At 41.1% G+C, this 27,846-nt stretch overlaps 1 protein-coding gene across 6 annotated transcripts in view; it reads right to left on the reverse strand.

Annotated features, from left to right (window-relative positions):
* LOC104131781 (protein spinster homolog 3) overlaps positions 1-27,846 on the reverse strand; it is a 50,530-nt gene that overhangs the window by 2,219 nt on the left and 20,465 nt on the right. For 2 of the 6 annotated variants that reach the window (XM_035900651.1, XM_035900649.1), the window contains 8 exons: positions 27,299-27,450; positions 26,343-26,409; positions 25,231-25,421; positions 23,130-23,282; positions 20,069-20,258; positions 14,627-14,692; positions 7,599-7,697; positions 3,108-4,831 (listed from right to left, as the gene is read on the reverse strand). In XM_035900651.1, coding sequence (XP_035756544.1) covers positions 4,664-4,831; positions 7,599-7,697; positions 14,627-14,692; positions 20,069-20,258; positions 23,130-23,282; positions 25,231-25,421; positions 26,343-26,409; positions 27,299-27,450 — 1,086 coding nt within the window. In that variant the 3' untranslated portion in view covers positions 3,108-4,663. Of the gene's footprint in view, positions 1-3,107; positions 4,832-7,598; positions 7,698-14,626; positions 14,693-18,345; positions 18,420-20,068; positions 20,259-23,129; positions 23,283-25,230; positions 25,422-26,342; positions 26,410-27,298; positions 27,451-27,846 lie in introns of those variants that run through there. The other 4 variants (XM_009644984.2, XM_035900647.1, XM_035900648.1 and 1 more) reach the window with 4 other exon arrangements.

A 27,846-nucleotide genomic window follows, 5' to 3' on the forward strand; every position in this document is an offset into this window, starting at 1 on the left:
GAGGGGGGATGGGGGGGGGGGGGGTGTTCAAGGGAAGACAAGTGCAGGGGAAGTGAGTGGGGCAGAATCCAGGCAGCTGTTCTGCAGTAGAATAGCAGGGGGAGAATGGCCAATTTTTCATCAATGGAGTCCTGACACGGACCACTGTGAAGATGATAAAGTCTTCTTCAGTGAAAGCTGGGAATGAGTCAGTGAAAGAGCCATCGGGGTGGTACTGTTGTAACTGAGCCCATCGCAGCACAGGTTCCTCAAAATGACAGCAGTAACCCTCAGCCTTTTTTTCAAAGCTAAATGATGCTTTTGACACCCACGGCTATAACAGTAGCATTACAAAGGATCCCAAACTGTTCTGCAAAGTGTTTTGCAAAAGACAGTTCAGCTGCACAAGTGATTAGGGCAAAGAAGAATAAAACACAAGATCTTCTTAGGAAGGAGCAGCCTAGACAGAATATATAAATCTGTAGCCTGGAAAGCTGTGGTCTGCCATCTGCACACCTTCGGTGACCGTACAGAAAGATTCTTTAGGTGCTGCGAAACCCCTTTCAGGAGCAGTGCACAGGGCTACTTCCTTGGAAGGAGAGGGAGAGAAAAAGTTACATAAAACGTCTTTGACCATTAAAATTCTGCTGGTAGCAATCATCTCACACACCGCTGGTGGAAGGAACCACTCTGGAGAAGCAGTTACACACCGTGTTGTATCTCAGACATGTCCTGCCCGCTTGATGCCTGTGCAGGCACTCAGCAGAAGCTAGAAATAATCACAACTCTGAACACAATTTTTATGCTAAGCAGAGTTCTAAAACTTCTTTTTTAAAAAATCCACATGAACAGCACTAAAGGTCAGCACCAATCGCCTGTCCCTGCTTTGGGGAACGAGGGAAGGGGAGGAAAAGATCAAAATCATTACCTGAATGGACTTATAAAATCTCACCTTTTGGAGCTGTTCCAAAGTGCCTGTTACTATTTTGGTTGGAAAGACCAAAGAAGAAACGCTAAAGGTAGGAGGAGAATATACAAACAGTTACAAAAAATACAAGTCTTGTCAGCTTGTTCGATTGTCATTTGATGCAAGGGGGACAGATTCCAAGCAGCCTGAATGCTGCAGAACGAACTATCGCAATATCCAGCAGCTTCCAGGAGCAGCTCTTCCCAATCTAGATAGAGCAGCAAACTTAACTTCCTTAAGCCCTCCTCTTTTTTCTTACTTCTACTTAGTTGGAACCATGGAAAACAATTGGTATTTCAAGCGATGCCTAAAGAGGACTTTTGTTCCTTCGCTGGCCATGTGACAGGACTCCATGACTTTCTCCAATACAGGTTTTTGATGGTGTGCAAAAAGTGTAACATCTTAAATAGCCACAATGCACAACATCCCCCTCCGGTGCTAAGAAACTGTTGTGTTAACTCTGCAGTGCAGAATTTGATGCCGCCTGCTAAGAAGAAAATTCAAGACATGCAGAAAAATCTAAGAAATTCTCCTCCTTTTACATATCCTAGTGAGGAAGTTTTATCTTTATTTAAGACCCAGGGCCAAAGAGATGATGGAAACAGTTTCCCTGCTTTGGAGGCAGAGCCTCCCAGGGCTGTTTCAGACAGGCGCTGCACTTTTGCATGACCTCCAAGTCAGCAGTTCTCAGCAAGACAGGGGACAGTGCAACTCTGGGGAGGCCCAGGCACAGCTCAGAGCATCCTGCCTCTTGGCTTGGATGTCAGTCTTACTAAAACACAAGAAAAAATTAACAAAAATAAAAGTCCTCTCCCCTTACATTACAAAGAAAAGAGAAGCATTTGAAAAGATGGAATTGAACTAGTCAGCGTGCTGCTGCTAATTGCTAGGCACTGACTTTCTCAAAGGAGGTAAGAGTAGGAGTAGCGATGAGTTTGTCACGGACTTCATGTACCATCTACAGAACAGCATTTGGCATCTCTTGCTCATATGTCAAATGCGTGCCTCCACAGTATTCCAGATACAGTCTCTGATTTTTTTTTTTTCCAGTAGAATGTAATGCTGACTTAACACAAGTGATAAACAGATCTTCTGTTTACAGGGCAAATCACAAACATACCAATAGAGAAGTACTATCAAGCTGCTTAAAACCTACCATAGCTGAATAATGGGAAAAATTATTCTCAAGATCTTGGCCTGTCTGCCTGAGTTTAAAGGAAATCAGCTGTGGTGTTGGGAACATCTGGTTTGCTGCTGCCAATGATTTTAGCAAAACTTTATCTGTAGAGTTTGGCAACAGACGGACAATCTTGTGATTCTATTACTGATCCTCCGAGCTCTGTAAATCAACACCTTTCATAGGATCAGGTTACTTTATAAAATGAATTCTTTACCAAACCCAAATCATTGCCTAATTCCACCATCCCCAGACGATTTCAGAACTAGGCTGTACGTAACATACATGTCTATATATTGTGTACAAGAGACGTGAAGCACAACACAACTCTTCGTGGCAGTGGGCTTGTTTGCAGCTTCTGAGAAATTTTGATAAAACACTAAGGAAGGATCTGGCACTGTTGCCACCAGCAAGTATAATAAAATTAAACAAAACCAAAATAATTTTATGGCCTCAAATACTGATGTGCACTTGTCACAGAACTCTTCCATCAGTTTCTGGACATAAAGGGATGTAACAGTAAACGGTACGTAGTGATGGTACCGCTGTACAACATCCTGCATGGGTGAATTTCACCTCATCTCACAATTTGACTTTTCGACAAAGTAGCTGTTAGCCAGAGCCATGCGGATGCCATCAAACAGCACATGTGGTACAGTAACAGTGTACCAGAGGAATCTCAGGCTCTTGCAAGTCCAACCTCAAGCGTTCAGTGAGTTGAGAAGGCCTTAAAGAATGATTTTAGACCTCCCAAATTCATCCTACAATGAAGCACTTAGGACCTCAACAAGCTGATGCCTTCATAGCCAATAGTAAAAATCCCTTCCTGGACATGGGTTCTCTGGCACCACACAAATTTCCAAAAAGTCAGTGGTATAATGGCTTTGGTTAGTTTTTATAACCAGAAAAAGTCGCTCAGTCTTTCAGAATACCAACTTTTATTTTAAAGACAAATATTACATCCTTACTGAGTATCATCACAAAAAAAAATTCTCTATTATTTCCCATAATGGCATAAGCTCTTACCTAGGTTTAAGTCAGGTTTCAGAACAGATTTTTTAAAATGAGGGAGAGCAAGGGAGAAACAAAAACCTGCAGTTGCTGAATTATGTTATTTATGATGACATTAGATATTCACAGTTGTTACAGGAATATTGTGCTTTATGATTTACTGGGAGAATGAGGCAAGATTCAGAATACTTCACGATTCATTTGCTAATACCTTCCTCGGGTTTTGGCTTTAAGGTGCTGCTGGGAATGACACCACCTCCAACAATGGAAGTGGCCACACTAATCGTCCTGTTCGGCAGCTGGCACAATATTATGACAATAGATACCACATGCGAAGTCTTATGCACCTTAGAGATAAGAGCTCAAATGGATCGTCGTATTTAAGTGGTTTTACAGCTACTACTGTTCACTCATGAGAGGAGTTACTTAGCCAAGGCCTGAGGATACACCGATGAGTCCCAAAGGATTAGAAAGAGGCCACTAACATATTACATATAAAATGATCGCAACCCTCTGCTCTTGAATCTGACCCTGATTTTGATAGTTTCTGCTTCTCTTGGTCATTTCAGACGACTGAACTTTTTGTACTACCTACATTTTCCAAATTCTACAGGCAAATGTTATCCTGCTGAGAATTCGTAGACGTCCCTTCTTAATCTCCATGAGACATTCTGCCTTAAATGCTACTGTCTCGTTTAGGTTAGCAGCCTGTGACAGCTCTATACGCTACCTTCTGGAGCTCCCCAGCTCCGCAGAATATCCGTGCCTGTTCTGCAGATGGGGGAGGGTTGCCATATGCCAGTGCAGTAACAATTTTTGACTCACAGTCAAAAGCATCCAAAAAAGTCAGTATGCAGGATTTTCTGCCATATGGAGGAATTGTTATTTGGCCTTTTCTCTAGCCATATCTCATTAAGCAAAAAGGAAAGAAAAAGGGAAGGACATTCTTTTCTTCTTTGCAAATCTTGCCCCAGAGTTCATCTTCAATTTGAAAGGCAATGCTCACTTCTGGTACCTAGAAAACCAAGTCAGAGCAGTAGGAAGTTGTAAGACTCTACGTGACTGAGGACAGTGTTCTTGTCCAATTCAACAGGTTTTCTTTAAGCCTTTTGCACTTCAAATATGACTTCTTTCAGGGAAGAGGGAGAAGTACTACAGAGAGCTAGGACTGGTTCTGCTTGGCTCAGAAAGACCAGAGCAGAAAAAGAACTGCACCTTCCATGAAGTCTGTAATGGTGCATTACAGTAAAGCTATTTTATTACCTCCGCACACTGCAGCACTTTGAAGGTGTCACTAATGCACTTCCCTGATCCTCCTCTGTTCTGCAGTCTGTTTTGCTCAGTATGGGAGGTTTGTCCAACCTGAGACTTTGCTGGGATTTTGCCTTTATTCTTGTATAGGAACTAATGTGGTATTAACATAATGCAGACATTTGTGGTTTAACTTTACAGAGCCAATATGATGGCTAGTGTACAAACAGGAGAGCAATTGGATACAGGTTTAAGAGTTATAAAGATATATAGAAACCTCAAGGCTTCTCCGCTTCCTTACGATCTTCCTCAATGTAGAAAGATGTCAGGAGGAAAAAAACTCCTCCAAAGACACCAACAAAAGCACACACGATGAAGCTGTACTGCATGCTCCAGAAACTCCACTGGAATGAGGGCACATTCTTAGCCTGGATAGCATTGGCGATCTAGGGAGTGAACAAGGCTGCCATTAATCTGGGATAACATCATCATCCTCGCTTGGTTTAAGCAGATTGTTTACAGTGCGGTTCTTGAAAAGAATAAAACTAGGCAGATAGGGAGGAAAAGCCTGCTACCATAGTTTGTCAAACCCAGTACTCAATACACCTGTACTTCACTGCTGTCCAGCTTCCATTTAGTCAAGGAACCTCATGTTCTTTTATACTTTCAGTGCCTCCAGTCACAGGAGTAGGAAATACTGCAACCAATGTTTATCATGTTTGGTAAATGTTAACTTATTTTACCATTTTCTAGCCCATCTCCAGCTAGCACAGGACAGACATTTCGCAATGACTTTTGTCATTTCCTGATGTTATTCGATAACTTTATCCATCCCTGAACAGTATCAAGTGGATAGAAACAGGGGATTAGCGTCAATACAGGCACAAGCAGCAGGGAAAAAGGGAAGAGCTGGAAATTAATTTGAGAGACAAGAGTGGAGTCTGCTTTAGAGCCAAAAGGCATTTGAGGACTCGTGGAGTCACAGTATGAGGAACTGGGAAGAAGAAGATACGAGGCAGCTGCTTTTTGCACTGGTTGGAGGATGAAGTTGTAAAAGCTATAAATGATACACATGAATTTTATTTTTGTAGATAGAAAGGAAAGCTGATTTCAAGAAACTCAATAAGATTCAGTACTTAACCCAGGAACTTAAAATCTCTTGTTAGTGTAAACAAAAAGATGAATGTTGAATGCAGTCATTTTTATTCCTACATTTGTTCTTGACGGTTAGAAGATGTGACGTGACTTGAAATACACATTTATGAGACTCTTCAACCTTTGCTGGGTTCAGTATGATTATTTATGACAGGTTAGGCAGATAAGAGCAAGATCAACTCTAAATGGGCACCTAGGGACTACAGTGAGCATAATGGCCAAAATACAAACCTAATGCATTTCATTTTAAAATGCTTAGTAAGAAAATCTCTGGAGTACTGAGAGAAGAAAAACAGATGCTGAAAAAGACTGTTCCCTGACTCTCCACCAGTTTTTAAGCTGCAGGGTTAGCTGAAGCAGGTTGGTAAACAATAGCAAGAGATGAATGCAGAAGATTTGGTGGTTAATCAACAGCAGACACGGGCAGCGTTGCGATATTGGCTCACAGAAGCATTCCAGAAGGCAATGTTGTGCTCATTGCATAGGACCCCGCTTGGACAAACAGCAGTTTTATTCCTGGATTTATTGTCCCTGTTCTTTGCAAAGTTGCAAGGTTAGCTGAGCTTGATCTCATCTGGATAAGCTTTTTTTGTCTTCACCCTTTTTGATTAGCTGCTATTTAAGGCAACTGCATGCAAGGTACTGCATAAGAAGTACTCTGCACACGGCTACTAGCAGGATGCAGCAGCACATTCTGCAGGAAGCCTCATTTCTGCCTGTGCCTCAAAGATGGCAAAGAACAGTGGGTCAAAGATACAAACATTTTCATCTTTCAGGTAGGAAGCATAAATCAATAGAATAGTCAAAGGTGTATTTCAGCTTTTAAGATCCCTTCCATTTTTGCATACCATTTCAGCCACTCTTCATGGCACAGGGACGTCAGTTATTATGTTACCCCATGCATACAGCCAAACCAGTGCGAGGGCAATAGTTTCATAATACACACCAATGAGCAAAGCGGTGTCTTCATTTGCCAGAAAAAGAGAGCCAGCAGGAGGAAGCTCTCAGTGAGAGAGGGCTGACTTCTATGCCAGACGGATTACACAGTTGAGACTCCGGTTTTCAGCCAGTTGAGGACAAGGGGGAATCTCCCGTCTGGCTGGACCAGCAGCAGCTGCGCCTGCAGGCACAGCTCACTCGGGCATTTCTGTCTGGCCCTGTCTAACCCTAACACTGTTAATAGGTGATAAAGAAAGAACAGATAATCCTGAGGTGAACTTCTTAAAATAAACTTCCATATAAACAAAATTTTAAAACAACAACGACAACTTACTCTCTCTCCCATGTCCAGTAAAGCAGAAAAATCGTGGGTGATTGGTTAGCTACTGTGTGCAGAATTACTGTGTCTTAAATCAAAAATAATGAAGGAATGAAACCACCCTGACAGATATCATCCACTGGAACTGGAACAAATGAACTGCAAGCAGAACACAGTACTAGGCTGCTTTGGCCAGAAGCGCCTAAGATCAAGTAAATGTAGGAAGGGCAGAGAAATCAGGTCTCAAGCAATACGGGAATCCAAGGTTAAGGTAATATGAGACCAGAGCTTTGAATGCCAAGTAGTAACAAAAGGCAACCATTGCAGTCACTCTTGTTCTGATTTTCAAGAGACCATTGACTAATTGCAAGATTTCAGTCTTCAAGATTTGAACTAAGTGCCTTAGGTTTTATGGTATTTGATTAATCTGCATGAAACTCCTCACAAACTTAGCAGAAAGTGCTTAAATCCAAGTACAATACCCATGACACTGTCTGTGCGAAAATGTATGCCTTCAAAAATTTATGAGTTTGCAAATTTAAAATCAAAATAAATCTCTACACACTCACACCCTACAGGTATAGGATTATATCCTACATACCTGCAGTGTAACAGGACCAGGAGCTGCATGCACGTAAAAATGTTTAGAAAAATCTCTTTCTGTATTCTAGTATCAAGGCCACCAATTTGAGTAACTTCTAATTATGGACCAGGAAGTGCCTACGCTCTGTGAGTGTCTGTTTTTCAGTTTCTAAAAGTTTTACCCTAAGGAAAGCTCAATAAGCAGAGAATTCACTTACAATCCCAATGAGGTATGGGCTGCCTGCATCTCCCAGCAAATGGGTCACCAAAATCTGCAGGGCAATAGCTGTAGACTGGCGTCTTGGTGTCACAACATACTGCAACAGAACACAACCCACCAGAGAATGAATATTAACAGAGTGAATCTCATGAATGGCCAACTACTTATATAACATCCCAGAGAGATGAATATATTCATTTTTATATATTTCATATTCACACATTGTTTACAAGTTTGGAGATGGAGAAGTTATTCTGAGCAAAAGAGTACACTGGATATTTGGCTGAGGAAAAAACATTCAAGAAAGCAACATACAAGGCAGAATGACAATAAAGTAGGAAAAAACATGACTCCCCTGCCTCCATTCATAGGCTCACAGCAGCTTGTACCGATTCACTTGGCCATGCAACTAATAGAAACCTCCAACCAGTAACCCGTCCGGTTGTACTGATTTACTGATAAGGAGATCCAGCACTGACAGCCTCTGAGAAAAATCTCTTATGACACTGTGTCAGCAGGCATGGTCCGACTGCTGGGGGGAAACTGGGGTGTCTGGAACATGAACTAGCTGCCACATCTGTAAAGGATTTCAGCTTAGACCTTGCAGACTGCATGAAGGCAGAGGGAGGGGACCCAGCCTGGCAGACCAGAGGGTGGCTGATGGTGCTTTGCTGATAGCTCTGATGGCAGAGGCTTGCTGCTTCTAGCTGGATAGCACCTGAGATAGAGCAAGCCCAGTAACAGTACCTCAAAATGATTATGCTTTTGAGTGCACACAGTTTAAATAACAAGTTGAAGAAGATGTGGTGCACATCCAGAACACAGCAAAGCGTCACATAGATTAGAACTATTTTTTAAAATGAAACATAGTCATTTTGGAGTAATGACGGCTTTATGTCTGTGCTACTGAAGATCAAATGTGCCTGAAGAAGTACAGTAGGATTCTATACAATTTGTGTCTCTCTCCTTCAATAATACATTTATGCAAAAAACCATTCACACTCAGAATGAGACTGAAGCAATTTTAAACCTTCAATAGCTTTGTTTTCCAACCACTTGCTTAAATCAGAGAAAATTGCTTAATATTCTCCCACTCCTCTACACTCCAGCTTGATATTTTGGAAGCAGATCTGAGCATCACTTAGGTTGTCTCAAACACTAATTGATAGGGTGACCGGTGTTTTACCAAGAGACAAACTCAAGGTATATAAGCTATTGTGGCTCTATAGCCACCTTCAAAGAAACACTAATATGCATGACAAGGTGGGTTTAGAAGGAAAAAAAAGATCCTGTTCTCACATTTAACTTAGAGTTTTGTTTTGGGGTTTTTTTTTGTGTTTAAAGAAGCCTCAGAAAAAATTGTTTACATACCACTAAGATGTAGCTATATCACAATAGCAACATCAATGCCAGACCTTTAGGGTGGCTGGAACTCCATTAATGGACATTAGAACAGGCAGGTGAGGAAGCAACATTGTCCAAGACATCAAGGTTAATTACTCTTGTGAGAATAAGAGCAAAAAATACTTCAGTGCCACATGCAGTCAGGACCTACAACCAGTACGTTATGGCATTTTAACTATACTGAAACTACAAATCCCCAGCAGAGATGCAGAAACAGGAAGGACAATAAGCCCTGTGAATGTAACAGCTTGCATTCGGGAATGGATTGACAGAGGATTCTGCAGCACTGTGCTCCTTACCCTCTCGCAGTCCTCCTCCTGCAGGAGCTAGCGTGACATATGTTCTTTGTATGAAGCTTGGAGCATGTATACAATCAAAACACCTTAAGCATGTTATTTTTATAAAAACCCATTCATAGAATAATGCACTATTTACATCTTGCAGTTTAAATATCATGCCCAGCTTTTTCCATTGCTATGGTTTTCATGCAGTATGTCTCTCTCACAAACCTATTTTTACCATTTTCTCTCGTGTTTAACAAGATGTATGTGCTGCAGAGCCTTTCCCTAAAATACAGCTCTGATGGGGAGTGCCAATTTGGATAATCTTTCTCAGCAAGGCCACCTATTTTCACAAGGCTTGTATGAACTTGGGTCTTCCTGAAGTGTCTAACTCTTTATCAAACTTGGTCGAAATCCATGGTTTCAAAACTTAAAGAGAAAGCAGACACAGACTGTAGAAAGTCTTCTTTCCTTAGGAAGTGAGGCTATGCATCCCATTTAGATTTAACAGAGCACTTGATCTAAAATGAGAAAGAAAAGACATATTTCCCCCAACACAATTAGCAAAAATTATAGCCAGTGTCACCCATGGGATGAAGGAACAGTTCAACAGCTCCTCCTCACCATGGTCATGGCACACTTCAGCCTAGACTGAGGGCATGCAGTCTACCCAAATTTTGTTTTCTCTCAGAACCTGCCTGGAGTTCCAGTAGAGCATCTGCACTTTGAGAACAGGCTCTTGTACAGAAAGAGAGATAAAGAAACTACAGTAGAAAACTCTGAGCTTGGGAAGTAGACCTTGCCATGACAGACTGTACTAGACTGGAGACTGTCAGCTCTTGGCTCTCCAAGGATATCATGTCATCTGCTCTAGAGTCAGATTTCTCTTCTTTTATTGATAATGACAGGCTGTGTTTGAGAAATACAAAACAAATACTGTTATGCACTTAATATATTGTGGGCATTGCAGGCATGAGAAAAGATAAATGCATTTTCATGCTCTCAGTGCTCTGCGCCACTTCCTTAAAACATTTATTTAGTATCTCCTATCTTTAACTACAAGTGACACATGGAACAAAGCCACAACAAGAAAAATGGAAGAGAAGGATAAGATATTTTCTGGAGTTACAAGGCTCTTATAAACTCTGGCTATGCTATTCTTCAGGTTCTTCTGCACAATGGAATCCATATGCAAGAGCTCAAGGTGCTGTAGGATTCACTAGGAAAAGAAGAAACCAAACCCTCCCACACACAGGGACTCTGAAATAGCCACAGCATCCTGCCTGTCCGCAGTGACTGCCCGGTTACCCACGCCATGTCAATGATGCAGATGACATCCTACACGCTGTCATCTCCTGGGAGATCCCAGCCCAAATGCCTTGACAGATAAGCGGGGTGCCCCAAACAGATACAGTTTGCAAACCCTGTTGTGCCATTCCTGGAGGTTTTAGAGATCCTCCTGCAGACTATGTGACAGAGCTGTCAGCTAAAAAAGCAGATGGAACAGACAGGCTGGTAAATGCTCCTATAGCTCCCAGAGCACTTCCAAAGAAAGACGGGGACATGTTGGTAGCCTTCCCAAACCCCATATTAGCTTCCAGTTCCAGCATCTCCTTCACTATTAGCTGCCAAAAACCTAAAAGGCAGAGTCCCATTACCTCACAGATGGCAAACATATTTTGTAAGGGACAGTCCATGTACAGTCTCCCGGTAAGCCAGCATGTTGTAAGCGAGGCAGCTACAGCACTTCTCCACTTGCACATTATGACTGTAGTTGTAGAGTAGATAGATACCTTCGTGTTTACAGCTGAATAAGAGGAACAAAGATTGCTACATGCAATGCATCTTGATGTATTAGCCACAAAGGAAGAAAGCCCTTATCATTCAGTCAGCATCTCCCTTTGTCTTCAGCTCCACAGGTTGCAGGATAAATGAATTCGTAGCTACATTGTCTGGCTAGTAGTGCCACGTGGGAAGAAAGAAAACTCATTTTCATGGCAAAATAAGAACATGCATTAGAAAATCCAGCCACATTATCAGAAATCCTACCAGTTCACACGGGAAACAATGCAAAAAGATAAATTACTGTTGTTATCTATGGCACCCTTCAGTCAATGTAAAAGCAGAAATACACTGAAACCATGGGTTTTCAGCCGGAAGAAACAAATTCCCAAATAAGATTGCGACTGAATGAGCAGAAATCCACAAATTCAGCTGAATTCCATCATTTTTCTGAGAAAACAATTAGTAAAATTTAGAATTCAACAGATCCAACCTGAAGCACATTTCATGGTAACACACTGAATGCCTGCTCTCACGGGGAACACAGGACAGAGCTCTTCACCTTCCTGCTTGTTGCCAATTGATGCAATATTCCTTGCACCTAAACCCAAAAGTTTCTAAAATAAATACAAATGAGGGGTGTCAGTCACTCGGGAGACAAGAACTTTCTCCTCTTCTGGATTTACATGGATCCAGGGTATGGATACGAATAGATGTCCTGCAGGCTGTAATGTGGTGCAGCATTCCCTAAGCAAGCTGAGACCCGAGTGATCCAACTGAAAGAAAGCACAGCTCCGTGCAGACTTTGCAGTTTGACTTCAGAAAGGAACTGAAGGAAAGAGCTGACAGTAATCACCTGCCTTACTCTCCCCATCCCATATCAACAGTATCTAACTCGGTGATGTCACCTTCCACTTCAGCAATGACAGAGGAGAGAATTAAAATGCAGGTGTAGGAGCTCAAAGAAAAGTAAATTGAGAAACGTTAAAAAAAATCCTTCAATGGTGCCTCAACTCATGTAAAAAGAATGCTAACTGTAGTAGTACCTGGTTCTGTTGCAAAACCCCAGTGATTTCAAAATAAACGTAAATAGGAGCTAATAAAAATTTTTTTTTTGGACCAGTGATAGTTTTTCTGCACCTGTTCACTGCTTCAAGGCTATAGATCTTGTCTCATAGGATAATTGTCTCTGACCATTCTTTGAGAGTCAAGGAAGAAACAAAACCCTCTTGCTGCTGGCTGAGGTTTTAAGCGGGCAACCAATTCACTAATGCTGGCTGCAACTGGGTTTTTTTAAATTACAATTCCAGAGTGCAGAAAACTGACATGTAGAGAACAGTACCATAAAAGAGTAACTTGAGAGTATAATGCAATAGTCAATATCAGCAGTGCTTTGTTGAAGAACCATGAAATATAAGTTGTTTCATTCCTTCATCTCAGTCAGAATGTAAAGAAAGATTCTTCCAGCTATAAAGTGTGAGGATAAACAGGCTCATGTCAACAAGGCAGGGTCAAGTCAGTGGAAGGAGAGTTCCATATTGCTTCACAGCCAGTCCCTCTTGTCACTGGGCGGTGCTCAGCATTTGGCTATATACTTTCACATCCTTTTGCATGCAGGACTGTAATAGAGATACTTTTATCTCTGCTCAGCTTTTCTACCACTTGTTTTTAGTTAGCTGTTAGGAATACCAAGCAAGTTGTATTTCTGAGCAACTAAGACCACAGTGACAGCAACCTCAGTTGTAGACTTCCAATTCCTGTGGTAGCAAGCAATGATGACAGCCTTGTAGGCAACTGTGTTCCACATGAGCCACAGACTGCAGGTTTTCTTTACTGTCCCAGACTCTTGTGGCATGTTATTGTGCAGCGCTGCATGTTGTGCTATATATTAATGCATTCGCTGTAGTTCTTATATGAAGGATTTACTGTGACAGTGGAGTTTGCAGCAGCAATCTGCAAATAGACTTGAGCTCCCTTAGAACGAAAAACTGTTGGATAAAATGGAAGATGCCTGGGTGATTCTTGCTTAGGCTCTAGCCTAAGGGTGGGAAACAGAGATTCCTGTTCTGCTTTGCCCTTACCTTTGTGTCTTCTCTCACTTGTTCTGACAGCTTTACACCATTTCCCTACTTTGCTTTCTAGCAGTACCAACTGCATTTTGCCTGTGCCACACTGGTCTCAACAGTCTCTGTCTCTCGGGTAGCATCCTGCTTGAAACGTTTGGGTTACAGTCACACCACCATTCTGCAACACAGTGACCCCACAGAAAATGATTCTTCAAAGTAGAGAGTCTGAATCTCATGTGTGATACAGAGATACAGTACTCTACTCTTTGTAGAAAAGGATTGTGCCAATTTAAATGCTTTATCTTATGCCCATGGGTAACAACAAAAGGATTGTCAATCATTTTAATAGCTCTGGCTTTGGTACTTAAATCAGCTTTCTGCAGTCTGATTACTAGATATGAACAAGGTAGACCATTTCCTTGCTTATTTGACTGATGAACTGTATTCAGCTTGTTCATAGCATGGATTTCCAAAAAAAAAAAAAAAAAAGCCATTTAAACTACTTCTTAAGACTGTTATGATCTGCATAGTTCAGTGATAGTAACAACAATATCCGTCCCATGTTTTACACAGACACTGATTAGTGACTGTGGAGCTACAGCATAAACCAAAGGTTGCCAAATTTTTCCTTTGAGTAAAAACTCAAGTACACTAAAAGATTACTAACCCTAAAAGCCTTTGCAATGATAAAAAGAACTAGCTGCTCATTGAAACCTAGACTAAGCGTGCCACAAGATGTGTGCTTTTCACATCACTCCTTTCTAAAGAAAGTTACTGATGATGGAATTCAAATGAAATGATGCACTCCTATTCTCTGGGCTGGTGGTGTCAGTCCTGCAATCCCCAAGAGTCTCATAAGCATCACTGCCTGCCTAATGCTTTAGCAGTGTAGCACCACTTATGAATTTGACTTGCAAGTGCTGGAATTTATCTGCACTGTGTTCTGGAATGAAGGAACTTGCTAATAACTCATGGAATAATGAACTGTAACAGATTCACTAACTTGAGTTTACAGAATATTGACTTTCCCTCATTTGGATCATCTTTTCAAACCTTTGGAGCACAAATAGAAAATCTCTGATTATAGACAGAAAATTACCCTCTTTCTGGTGCAGTCCATTTTCCAGCAGACATCCAACAACACAGAACTGTACAGAAAACCCAAACTGTTGTGGGTACCAGCAGTGCTAGATGGTTCCACTGGCATGAGTTTCATCCAAAACAGTACCTCTCCTTACTGGGCTTACAATGAGCTTGGACCACTGCACCACCACTCCTATATTGTTACTGGCATCTTTGCACAGCAGTAAGTTGTGGCGCATGACGAAATGTTAATTAGCAGGGTACCAACAAGGGTATTCTTAGTAAGAGTTCGTTCATCTCTTCCTAGAAGGCAGAGGTCCTTCTGTTCACTAAAATGCAGGCTTATGAACAGTATTATGTTGAGAAAAGCTGAAAAACTCAAAATAAGGAAATAGTTTCACAGGACTTACCAACAGTATGTCTGTCACAACAGCCCAGTTTACAGATAAAAACAGTTCCCCAAATGCAATAAAAATCTGCAAAAAAAGAAGAAAGCAGTGACTATACACACTGCATTGACCTTCTGCATTGTGAAGATGAAGGCAGGCTTGCTGACTATGCTCATCTATGTAAGAACTGTTGTACAAACCCATCTACTTATAAATTAAATATATCTGTCTATGCTCACAAACACTAACTTCATCTGGAAAGGGGGGGAAAGGAACCAGAGAAGGTATGTGGGTTGCTTTGTGTCACAAATCCTCAGCAGAAGAGCCAAAATAGGAAACATATGCCACCCTCCCAAATAAATTGTAATGAACTGCTGAAGCCAGAAGAAGAGGAAAGGAAGAGCCTGTGAAGAGAAACATTCAGCACATGTTTAAAAAGTGCTCAAAGATCTTCCTTTGCTGAGGTTTCCAAATGAAACCAACAGTACACCTCTGTGCCAGTACGAGTACTCTTATAGGCTCCTTCAGAAAGGTAACTTCCAAACCAAAATCGAGTCCAAGAGACAGGCAGCCTCAAAGCCTTGGTGCCCTTCGGGGATTCCCTAATTCATCACAGATGGAGACCCAGCCATCAGGAAAAGGGGTAGAGCTCCCAACAGCTCTTACAGCTGGGAAAAGATTAACCCTTTCAGCCAGCCCTGGACATAAATTTGAGCAGGCTCTATAGACTAATCGATACTTGAGGAAAGCATTATAGCTACGCTATTCAGCTGCAGCAGTTCTGGAAGGCAGAATCTATTTAGTGGCACAGCCCACAAAGTCCAGTGGCACCTAGGAAATAAAATCCATTATAACAACAGGTGCCAGCATCTTGTTTGGTAAGGTCTTGGTCAAGATGTTGTATCTGGTTGATGAAAATGCAGTCCTAGGAAAAGCACAGTGGCAAACTATCAGATGTTTTCAGAGGGGTAGCTTACATTCTCCTCAGAAGAACCAGACCTATATTATACATCTTCCTATGACACCCCTACCTCCTCTGTTTCTTGCCTGTGCTGTTCATGTGACCAGTCTGGAGAAAAAGTTCCTTGAAGTACAGAGATATTTAGTATAGACCTTTATCCAGATGTCTTTCCCTTTCAAATGCTTTATATAGATTTTCTAATTTGCAGCTGAATCTATTCCTCCATACATAACTACTTTTCTTTAAGTTTTATAATAAATATCACTAATTTCACATACTCCTTGACTATGTCTTAGCTCTTGGATTTATGTGTCCCACTATCAAAGTCTTTCCATTGATACAACTTTGGCAGACCTTGCCTTTGTGAGAGACAGAATGCAATCATTCTTCTCTAATTTCACGACTGTTGCAATAACAGTGTATTGACTGCAGAAACAACGCTGCATGCCAGTCTTAGCTGGAAAGCAAGTAACACACGTTTTATTAGAGAACTTTGGGCCAAACACAAAATGAAATGTCTTTGTTAACATGGATAGCAATATCACACAGTTCAACTTTTTGCCAAGCCACCTGGCAATAAGGACTAACAATGTCAAACCTTGCAGCCACCAGAAAATATTAGGCCTTCATCATCTTATTTCAGGCTAATACTCTCTGAACTCTCTTGGAAGATCCAAATTCATCAAGGACCTTACTTTCTTTTTTTTCCCCTGATTCTATACAAATAAACTTTAAACATGCTATTGCTTAACTCAGAATTGCAGCCTGTGAAGTGGTCAAAGCAGTACTCAGATGAATTATAGGCAAATGCAGTTGAACCCTGCTATACAGCGATAATGGCATGAACTTACGTAAATTCTGTCAGTTGTGCCATAGCTAGCAAGAGATAGTGCAGGTTGAAGTGAAACAGGAAGGAGACAAGAAAGAAAGAGATTTATGTAAACCCTGGCTGATCCTTTAGATATAACCAGATGCAAATATAACAGTTAGAACAGAAGGTTCTGAAGACTTCCAAACTGCTCCTAGATACCATCACTGGAATAGATGACTACCTGCCTTTATACATCAAATGAGAGATCAGTCCATCTCCCTTACAGGAATCTTGTGACACTTAGCACTTTAAAGTGTTGTTTCCAGTTTTCCTTTCTCTTCACACTTTTTCAAAGTTATTTAATCTCTACAAACCCCTAAAAACAAAAGCATGACATACATAGTGCAAGAAAAGAAAATAAAATTAATCTTTAGGAAATAAGTTATGCTCTCAACCTAGAGTCAGAAGGAATAGGAATTAATGAAATATTATCCATGATAAGAAAATGTGATGTTCAGCAGCTAAGGCCTGAAACTCTGGAAAGGAATTATTTCATACAGCATTGTGTGAACGTCAGAGACACAACTTTGTTAGCTTTTCTTTTCTTTCCTAAGGTGGATCGCAGTTGTAGGGTCACTAGAAAAATTTAACCCAGACAGTTTTGGAAGGTAATAAATCATTCTACAGATTGTATCAAGGTATTCTGTCTAAAACCAATACAAATTTCATACTTTCTCATGCAGAATAAATGCAATATGGTTGAATAGTTGGCACACTCAGCCACCCAACTGCAAAACAACTGCAATCAATAAAGAGGACAGAGTTGCGTGTTCTTTTCTTCAGAACAGGTGGAGATATCCTGGAAGTACTGTGCTTGGCAAGGGAGAAGAGCTGAGGATGGCAGGAAAACAATAGAGCAATGCTCTATTTAAAGTGTATCCTTCTGTTCCTACCATCTCTCAGTATTCCTCATACTGTCTCAAGTTCTAAATTTAAATTAATATAGAAAAGGTTTCCGTTACATTTGTGCAATCATGTTTGTGGCATGCCCATTCTAATCTAAGCACACCTAGAAAAGAATGAAACATTTTATTTTATTGCTGTCACCTTCTCCAGGATCCCCAGCTTTTTTAACAGACAACACTTAAAAGTTGGTCTGCAAAGGATACAACCAGAATAATGTCCCAAATGTTAAGGGTATTTTGCTTTGTAGATGACTGTTTACATTCATACATATAGAAAGAGAATTAGATCGTCATCAATGTCAGTGCCAAACACACATTCTGCTTTTAAACAGTCACATACCTCAACAAAAAGTAGGGAATCAGTATGGCTGGAACATACATGATCAACGATTTCTGTCTTTTCAAAAAGACCCACACTATGTGCATCAGAGACAAGAGCTGCAGAATGCCTCCTTCAAAGACAAGTTGCAAGTCAAGACTGCATCCTGATACAGCATTGCCATCAAAGATAAGTCTGTTTAAATCTGTTTAAAGTTACCGCAACACCAAATATTGTCCAAAGTTCCCAGTAACATGGTTCAGTCATGACTTCCTGAAGCACCTGCTGCACTGCAGAGAGCACGCATCTTTCATCTCGCTTTGGAGACAGGAACCGATTTAGAGAGCCGCCTCTGAGATAACAAAGCCAGGTAATTTTTCTCTGTCTTTTCAAAGGTAGTCTTTGAAATCAAGAACTGGGTGTCCAGAAAAAGGAGAGAAATCTCATGGCATTTCAGTCCATCTACCCCAACAGAAACTGTGGAAGTCTTGATGTATTTCCATGTTAACTAGAGAATTCTTGTGCTTTGAAACATTTCTTCCAGCTTTGGCCATAGCTGATTAAGCCTGTCTTGTTCCCTTTCATTATCCACTCAGGACAGTGGAAATCACCCTACAGAAAATACTGTAATTGCACGGTGATGCACGTATGCTTTTTTGCTTCAGCAGATTGTGCACTGTGAAGCGATGGAGACAGGTTTTCTAACGTCAGCATGCCTGAGCAGACAGTCACTGGAAAGCCAGTTCCCTGCCAGTGTCCTACACAAATGGAAGATTTGTTTCAGTGGGACCCTTCAAATTAGACACACCAGCTGGCACGCCACTCCAATTCTCACACCAGTATGACTAGTGTCAGATCTTGCTTGTCAGAAAGCAACGGGAGGCATGGCTGGTGCCAGAGAAAGTAATAGTTAAGCAGTTGTAATGGTAAGAGGACTGGAAGAATCAGGTGCTTAGATTACGTACAAATTATTACCACTGCACATTGTTGACATTACATTTTGGAACACCTGAACCAAGCACATCAAACAAAAGACAAAATGGCAAAGTCTCTGGTTACAAGACCAACTGGTCTGCCCATGGGAAGAAACTTAAGGAACACAGTTATCTATACCCCAGTTCAGAATTTCCTCCCAGATACCACACTGCTTGAAAACAGAATGCTGTCTGAAAGGAGAGAAACATTTTAAACAAATTTATTTTTACCAGTCCTAATAAAAGGTGTATTTTGGTAATTCAAAACCAATGTATTTATTCACTTAGCTGACACGGACTGGCAAATGCAACTGTTGTTCTCCACCATTAATGACAAAAAAAGAACTGAAGAACATACGCCGAGTGGGACTATGTGGGGAACCTGAGAAGCAGAAAAAGAAAATGGCTAATTCTTTTGGTACTCAGATCTCCACTCCTGAATCTAAAAATAATCTTCAATTTCACATTTTGCTTTGTATACACACACAGAGACATGCAAATCCATTTGTTTTTTCCCTTGGTGTAAAGGCGTTGTTCCACAGGAATACACATTCCTGAAAACCTCGATGAATAAGTGTTATTCTTAGAAGCAAAAAACCTGCAAAAGTACCCTTTTGCAAAGAACTGTTGATTACTGTAATTGACTTTACTTGGATCCTCTTTTTTATGTTAATCATGGTAATTGTGGCTATGGAGTCACAGGAAAAAAGCTTGGAGTCTTTTCCTAGCTGTTACCAGATTATAGTTAAAATAAGGTTTACATTCAGTTCGCTCTCACAGGGATTTCTTGGAACTATTCATCATTCCTAGTAAATTTCTGTTTTTCCCTTTACTGAGAACAGAATTTAAGTGATTTATACTTCAGTTTGCATTGCCAAAAGCTTGACTTTGAAGATCAGCTAGTGATTTGAGGCTTTGAAGGTGATGGCTAAATTATTCTTAGCAAGAACTGTGCATATTGTACAGACACAAGTACACCAATCTTTAAGTATTCAGAGAGCAAAAATAAATAAGAATACTAAATTAGTCACATAGCATTAAAAATTAACACAAGATTGAGACTTCCTTTAACTGCATCTTTGGATAAGGGACACTAGCTTCATGCAGCCAACTACATAAGCTTACTATTATCTTCTGTAGAGACTCAGGAGGTCCTGAGGCCCAATTTGTAAGGCTCTGCCTGCCTGCCCTTCTTACTGGACCAAGTAATACACAACGTGGCTCTCATGGGACAGACCACAGCTGTGGGCAGTATTAGAGCAACGTGCATAGTGCTTAGCTGGCAGGCCACCTTGTTGCAAGTCACTGAAACCTCTTAATGGTCTAGAAGATTGCAGAGAATTCTGCAAAAGCCAACCCTCACTTTGTCCTCCCCCTTCCCTTTCTCTCCAGGATCCCAGAAGACATTTTGCTAATGATAGATTGGCACTTACAAAAGTGGAAAGGATGTTCGCCTGGGCCACCATCAGAGCTGTGTAGAGGCACAGAGCAGAAATGAACATGCTTGTGGCACAGATCAGAGGATCAGCTTTATTGTTTATCTTCCTTAACCTTCTTGCAGCTTCTGCCCCAGCAATGACACCCAAGATTCCCGTCCCAATGGTGATGCCTCCAAATATTAGGCTGGTGAGAAAGCAAAGGATTCAGTTGAGCATAGTAAGACCATAGTGTAGAAGAAAATGGTGTTAGCTTATACCTTTAGTTTCAGAGGAATCTTTAATGGGGAACTTTAATTATATTCCACTTGATCTAACCCTCCCACTCCTTCTAAATGGATTTAATCCCAAGCCTCAGTTGAAGCTATGCCTCTGCAACTGAGGCTCTGTCCTGTGGAACAGATATTTTCCCACTAACAGAGCAGGTATTACGCACCCAGGCTCAGGGAAGACTCGTCTCAGTATGACCTGGCTTAGACAGCCAGTGATTTAGAGGAGACAGAGTCATCTTGGTTACCCTGTGAACCAATCTACTCAGTCATCCCTAAAACACAGATGGAATAACTCTGTATCACAATCTGCTGTCTTGGAAGAGATCCTATCACGTGGAATTATATACATCTAAATTATAACCCTCTAGTTAGCACAGCTGAGATGAGTCATTTCTTTGACTACGGGAAACATCTACCGCTTCCCAAAAGAGTACAAAGAATACTGAATAGTTAACTATTCAGGGAGGACCATGTAGTATTTTCTGAACGCAGATTTTCAAATGCCACTCAGCTTTGTGTGTCTGCAAATGCAAATGTGTTCTCCAGGAATGACAAGTTCATGTTTTAAAAGTATGTGTTTGAATAGCTTAGAAGATTCAGCTTCCAAAGGGACTTTCATATATGCTTTTCTCTCTGTCCCAGATGAGACCCTAATGACAAAGCAAGTCTCTTGCGCTAAGACCAGTGGTGCCACTGGTTGTTTAATGCATCATAATTCTCCTGAGGCAAACGGGGACAGGAGCATTGTGTTCCGAGCACAAGTGCTTCTAAATATTTCGGAGTGCTGCACAGTAAGTTATGTACATTTTCCTAAGCTTTCTCTGACTGCAAAGCAAAGTAACCAGCTAGGATATGATCTATTCCTTTAAACTACTGTGCATCTACTTTTTAATTTCTTCCTGATTAAGAACTCAATAATTCTACAAGAAAAAAAAAAGTATTGCTATACAGGATAACAAACTTTAAGCATATTTGTACTCTCCCTTTAAGTTCTTCAGGATTCAGATCCATCACTCGCTGTAGCTTGATAGTGACAATATAGATTGTCACTAGGCAGAAGTATTATCTTAGGGATTTGTCTGGGAGAGGCAAGTTCCAAGGTGACATTAGTTGATGGAAGCATTCATGGAATTGTGTTTAGAAGATTAATGTGTTGTAAATCGCAGTTGAAATAAACCTACAGCTGGAAGAAAAGGGAACAGCCAAAACTAAATCCAAGCACAGCTGACAGGGAGTAGGAAAGTACAGAAGCCTAGTCCTGGGGAAAGGCTCCTATAGGATCATTTAGGGTCTGAGAATGCTCACTCATCTGTCTGATCTGTTCAAAAGTATCTGCACAAAGACCTGAATAAAAACTTCATACTGCCTATTTATCTGCCTTGAAAGGACTGAGACCCGAGTCAGCTGTGGTGCCATTTGACTTTGTGTTTCCAGGGAGTCTAAGAGACACAGCCCTGATCCTTAACAAAACCTGCAACTGCTGAACAGCCAGAGGGGAAAACGTCCTTAAAGCATCCCTGGGCAGGTCTGGGAATGTGCAGCTCAGTTCTTCCTGCACCATTAGCTGCAGGTCTGACACAGTTGTTTATATCATGTTTCTTTACATCCCCCTGGAATAACAGTCTAAAACCAACCTTATGCTGCTTCTGGCACTAGCTTATGCCAACGTTATTTTTAAAGCATCCTGTAAGAAGCAGTACATGAGGTTAAACTATCAGGTGCTCCATTTTACTTCCCCAAAGACCATGTCTGCTCTAGCAACACTACTGTGGAATAATAATTCAGAAGGTAGATTAGAAAACAAAACATAGGCTAACACCTTCAGCTTAATAAAGGAAGTATTTAAACTGTGTCTGTTAACAAATACAGCCAAACAGGTCAAAATTGTTTTTACCTGGAAAGACAATGTAGTAAGCAGTTAGTTCTTGGAAATCTATCATGAAGGCAGAGACTGAAACCAGATTTGGGATACCTCCAGAAGAAAGGTAGGGGCACTTGTGTGGAGGCCCCTGGTAGGGGGTCAGTACACAGAAGAAGTGTCCCAGTGCTCACTGTTATTGAGCATAGCCATGCAGACTCAAAAGGAACACCAAATACATTTTTCTATTCTGGATAACACATTGTAAGGAAAAAAACTCTCTTCCTAGCTGGGGAAAAGTAATTTCCAAAAGGTTATACTATGATTACTTCAAAATCCTCTCCTGTTATAAATTCCCCTTGCCCACCCAACATTTGATGTTTATTCATGAATCTGTATTGGTCTGGACATCCTCTGCAAGCAGAGCTCTGCTGGCAGTTACTTACAAGACCAAATTATCCTGTTTTGATGCAATGATATCATACTAGATCAAATTCATCAAGTTTGCTTTATGCTAGGAGTCACAATGACCTGGCCAAAATGGCAGGAGTTTTAAAATCAGGCTAAAAAGAAGATAATAGGAAAGTTACCAAAACACAGGATCTAAACATACTTAAATGGGTATTTAAGTAGCTTGGGGTGCACAGTCGATTGTCAGCTGAAGCCTCCTTGCTAAAGCTGCTCCTTTTTTCCTGCGAGTGTTCCTGCTACTGCTTCTTTCCACTTAAATAGGACTGGCAGCATCTTTCCAGTTACCCAAGTGATTGTAAAGCAAACAAACAACTAGGAGTGTCTCAGCATACCTGGAAGCAATTTAGTCTAACATTCACACCCAACTGCCTTCCCAAGAAGTGTTCACAGTCACATCCTACCTCCTGCCTTTGGAAACAAACTGTGATTTAGCACTGTGCAGTTGTGCGCACCTCACCTGTTAGATGAATTGCATGGTTCTTGGAGGCATGGTGATACAATGCCCTGGACAACCTGAGCCCTGTAAAGAAACAGTGGCACCCACACTCCCAGGGCTCCAGTAACGAAGGCCATGGCAGTCAGACCCAGTGAAGACCAGACAAAACTCCAACTGAAAGTCAAAAGAAAAAAATGAGAGGTATTAGAAAGACTGGGTGTGAGGAAAAAGGGAAAGCCTACCTGCAGTACCCAGGATTTCAAGCAATAACAAAACAATTCATTCAGACATCTTATAATCAAAATGTACTCCCTTGAAGATATGAACTTTGATGAGGCTTTATCTATGAATTTCAACAATAAAGTACTAATTAGAGGGAAGAGTATGACCTACTGATTTCATGTTGATTCCCAGTCCTGGTCTCTTGCAGATTTCATTGCCAACTTTTGCTAAACCGATTGCTGTGAAAGTTTTGATAGCAGAACTATGACAATGGAGAGTGGGCAAGAATTTCATGGCTTAGTAGGTAAATGAAAGTGTTCTATATGCAAGTCTAAATGCCTCAGGATGGTTTTAAGTTGTTTGTATAATCAGCGTAAATGAGAGTAACATCTGAGTCTTCCAAACTGTTAAGATACAGTGGCTGAAGTGCTCCTTAACTCTACCTAAGTAAAAATAGACTCTCAGTCTGCACAGCGAGTTTTCAGACAAAAGGAGAAGCATTTTTAAAAACTGTCCAAATCTTGCCTCCTTCCTGCCCAGTTCTAGGAGAAAATGAACTTCTTACTGGTCTCTTCCTTGTCAATAGTTTAGGAGAAAGTCCCGTTTGAGGTCATTAGGGAAGTATGAAAACTTAAGACTAAATAAAAGTGCTGAAAATGACCAGGTGACCACCAGACTAGGGGATTTGTTAAGATATAGATATAGATATAGATATAGATTAGATATAGATATAATTCATCATCATCTGAAGGTAAAGGGCTCTTGGACTTGATTGAAAGTAGAATCACCTGGTTTTTGGCTCTATGTCCTTATGCTTTGGAAATCAACTGCTAAAGGAAAAGAAAATTAAAATCTATTTTCACTACATTGCTGGAAGTTGTAAGGAATATCTTTGTAGGAAAGCAACTTTGACGACAGTCTTGTTGAAATGTCAGAAAGGTTAATTTTTGATTCAGGCAAGTTCATTGTTTATTCACTTCAGACTGTACTGCGTACAAATTGTGATCCAACAAACCAGATCTCTAACGTACTTGCTGTTCTGGATGTAAACAGAATGCAAATCTAAATGTCAATTAGAAAATGCTGGTTCCTCTAGAAGAACACTCCAAAGACGAACAAGGTCCCAGGAAAGCTAAGCCTTTAAAACAAAAGCATTTGGCCAGGACGGCAGGGCAGCAGCCCACAGGCAGCAGCAGAGGCCTGGCGCAGGGGCACAGCAGCTCCTGCCATTCCCCAACACTTCCAGGAAGGGCTCTCATAGACTGTGGGGTAACAGGAGCGAGAAACTGGTTGCAGTCGGCATTTTTACTTTGTCCTGCAGGTCAGCTGGTGTTGACTTTAATTTTTGTGTGGTTAAAAGGAAGAGGTCATTTGCCAGCCACAGGTTAGCTGGTCAAAACACATCTGCAATTACTTTATAAACCGTATTGGGGTCTTACAGACTCTGACCTCCTGTATCAGAGGCATAGCAGGCTCACAGATACCATGTAAAGACTGCCTGAGACATGCTGATCCAACTTTCCTCAAGCACTAAGAATTACAACTAAAGTCACACCTGCAAAATATGTGCTTTTACCAGTGTAGCTTACCCTACATGTTAAAGCAAGAGGGAAGGGGAAACTTAGTAAAAAGTAGAGTTGGATTTAAATAGGAGCACGCTGCCATCATAACTTTGCCTCCTTCCCCCTCCTCAAAACGGGAGGATAGCAGGAGCAAAGAAATTTGTGATCTCTTGGGTAGCATTCCAAAGAGTGGAAGAAAGATTTTTATTAATGTTGTTTCAATCATCTTGTATATAGCATGTGATACAAAGGAGCTGAGCGGGATTTGATGGCCATATTTCTAATAATGGAATGGTCATTCCTCAATGGAGGGAACCTTTGTTGCTAAAATTGCTTACTTCTTGGCAAGTGATACGACATCTTGACACCAAGTAGTCTTGGCAGTTCTCTGTACACCTGGTTTCTCAGGCGCTACTCGTATTGTGCCGGAGATGCTCAGTGCTCTGTGTGCTGCTGTCTTTCTCTGGGTCCTGTGAGGGACCAGTAGAATCAGAAGAACCAGTGCTAGACCTCCCATGCAAGGAGTTACCTGTAGGCAGAAGGCTGGTTAGATCAAGGATACCTTTCTTCTTACGGTGAAAACTCTGCAGCAATTCAAATTCAGTGTTAGAATTACATATTGGAGAAATGCAGATAAGTTCAGAAATAGATGTGACTTGCTCTTTGTCAGTCATACTTGTAAAGAAGAAGAGTGACTTTGGTGATTTATTATGACTTTTGAGGAAAGGTAATAGATCCTCCCTCCCTGTCATACAGACACATGATCATTCCCTCTGATTTTGGAGAAAAACATGAAGAAAGAAAACTGTATCATAGTAGTCTGGCCACAAATGCAAGAACCACTGATGCAGTCATTAGTGTTATCTGAATAACATCAGATTGTTGTTCCAGCAGACATTCTTCCCCACTCATCCTGTACTTTTATAGATAAGTTAGGAAGATCTGACAAAGTACTTCCAAAGCACTAGGTGTTCAGTATGGAGAGATATCATGATGACATGACCAGAAGAGGGTTTTTTTCTTGAAACCCTCAAATAATAGAATTTATTCCCAACAGCATTTCAGAAAACAATCTCTCTGTATTTTCCTGAAGAATTATACTGGCACTACCAGTATAATGATCATTTTACCCTCAGTTTCCTCTGTTTGAGGAGGTCTTGGTGCACTGACAACCATTCCAAGTATGTCCTCAGGTAAGAGGAACATCAGCACCTGCCCTGGCTGCTGTACAATCTCACCTATGCCTGCTTTCATTCTGCAAGAGCTCGGGATAAACTTTCCACTTGTCCTGCAGGAAGAGTTCTCTTAAACACCAAGTTCATGACTGGTCAGACAGTCCTTCCACTGCTCACCATTTTTAACACAATGAACGTAAGTAATCCAAACCCCAGTGATGATTCTCATTTTACAGTGAACAGCTCGGCCCCATGAGTGAAAGTGAGTAACTCACCCTGAATGCCCAGTGCCAGTCACCTGTGATGTCTGCCATGCCGGCTGCTAGGACATAACCAAGACCACTGTAAGCAACAGAAAGGAAAAATCAGTAAGCACCAATGAATTCTTCCTGGATGAAATGACATGTCTTGCCAGCTAAGGAGAGCACAGAGAAGTATTCTGTCATAGTTTTCAAAATGGATAAACAGAAACAACCCCCATGGTCTATGCTAGTCTACTTGCCAGCCACTATTAAAAAGAGTCTAACCTCCTTAGAGCAGACTAGAGATGGTGGCAATAATGTCCCAGATTCCCCTTGGAATACATATTCTGTAGAATGACACTGCAAACCCAGATCAGACAGCCCATAAAGCAGTTTACTCTTTTCTGTGCTAGCCACATGAATTAAGCCCTGCAGGAATTCCTTTAGTTTTAGTTTCTTTCTAGGCTCAGCCTTGGCTGCCCACTTTAAGAAAGAGTATGCCTCCAAACCATTTAAAAAGCCCGTCTCCACATCTTCTTCAGACACAATGTCAATTTAGCTAGAAGAAGAGAGGGAAGTGCCAATTATTCCTTGGGAGACTTTTAATGGAGGGTTCTTGAAAAATTTGTCAAGTAAACAAATATCTGAAAGCTTTTGTCTTCTAAAATCCAGAAATAAATTACCTACCCCCATGGACATATTTCTTTTAGAATTGATTCAATATTTTATTCAAAGCCTACTGGTTTTCAAAGGTTAGATTCTCCCTAAAAAATGTTGGGAGGAAAAAACCGATTTTTTCTTGAAGGTAAATACAGAAATAAGCCTAACCAGCTCTATTTAAACACGCTAGGCAACTGACAAATCGTTTTGCAAGACCTGATGCAGATATGCATCAAAATACATCTATTCCATGCTCAGGGTATATTGAACTGCTGGCGTGGTCAGACAGAATTTCAAAAGGCGGGTCAGTTACTAGCAAGAAAACCAACCTTCCTACTGGAATGAAGATATAGAAGATCGATAGCATTGTGGTCCTTTTTCCTTCCTCAAACAAGTCTGCAATGATGGTAGGTGCTATTGTGGAATAACTGGCTGTGCCAATGCCAACTAATCCTCGTGAAATAAAGAATATCCAGTAGTACTGCAGGCAAAAGACATATTATAGTCCAAAAAAAAGCCCATGCAAGAAAGAAAGCTTACTATTAGAGAGGCGCATTTTAGTGGATCAAATGTACCAGAGGAAATAAGATTTCAACTGCCTTTTGGATATGTCTGTATTCCCTCCACTCACACCTGCTTCCCTCCCATCCCACTGCTGTGCTTTCTACTTTCTGCACAGTACTGACTTCTTAGAGTGACACCCAGAGGGAACTGCAGGATAGGGTCGATACACCACAAGCTTGCCAAACAAGCTGCTACACTGTAAGGTCACAATCAACAAACATTTGGGACAAAGATAAGATCCCATCAACTGCAACAGTGATGTGTGGGTTCTCCATTACCTAGGCTGGACTCCACTATCCCATAAAGCATTCCT

Source organism: Egretta garzetta, unplaced genomic scaffold, assembly GCF_000687185.1.
Source record: "Egretta garzetta isolate BGI_Z169 unplaced genomic scaffold, ASM68718v1 scaffold108, whole genome shotgun sequence".
NCBI classification, from domain to species: Eukaryota; Metazoa; Chordata; class Aves; order Pelecaniformes; family Ardeidae; genus Egretta; species Egretta garzetta.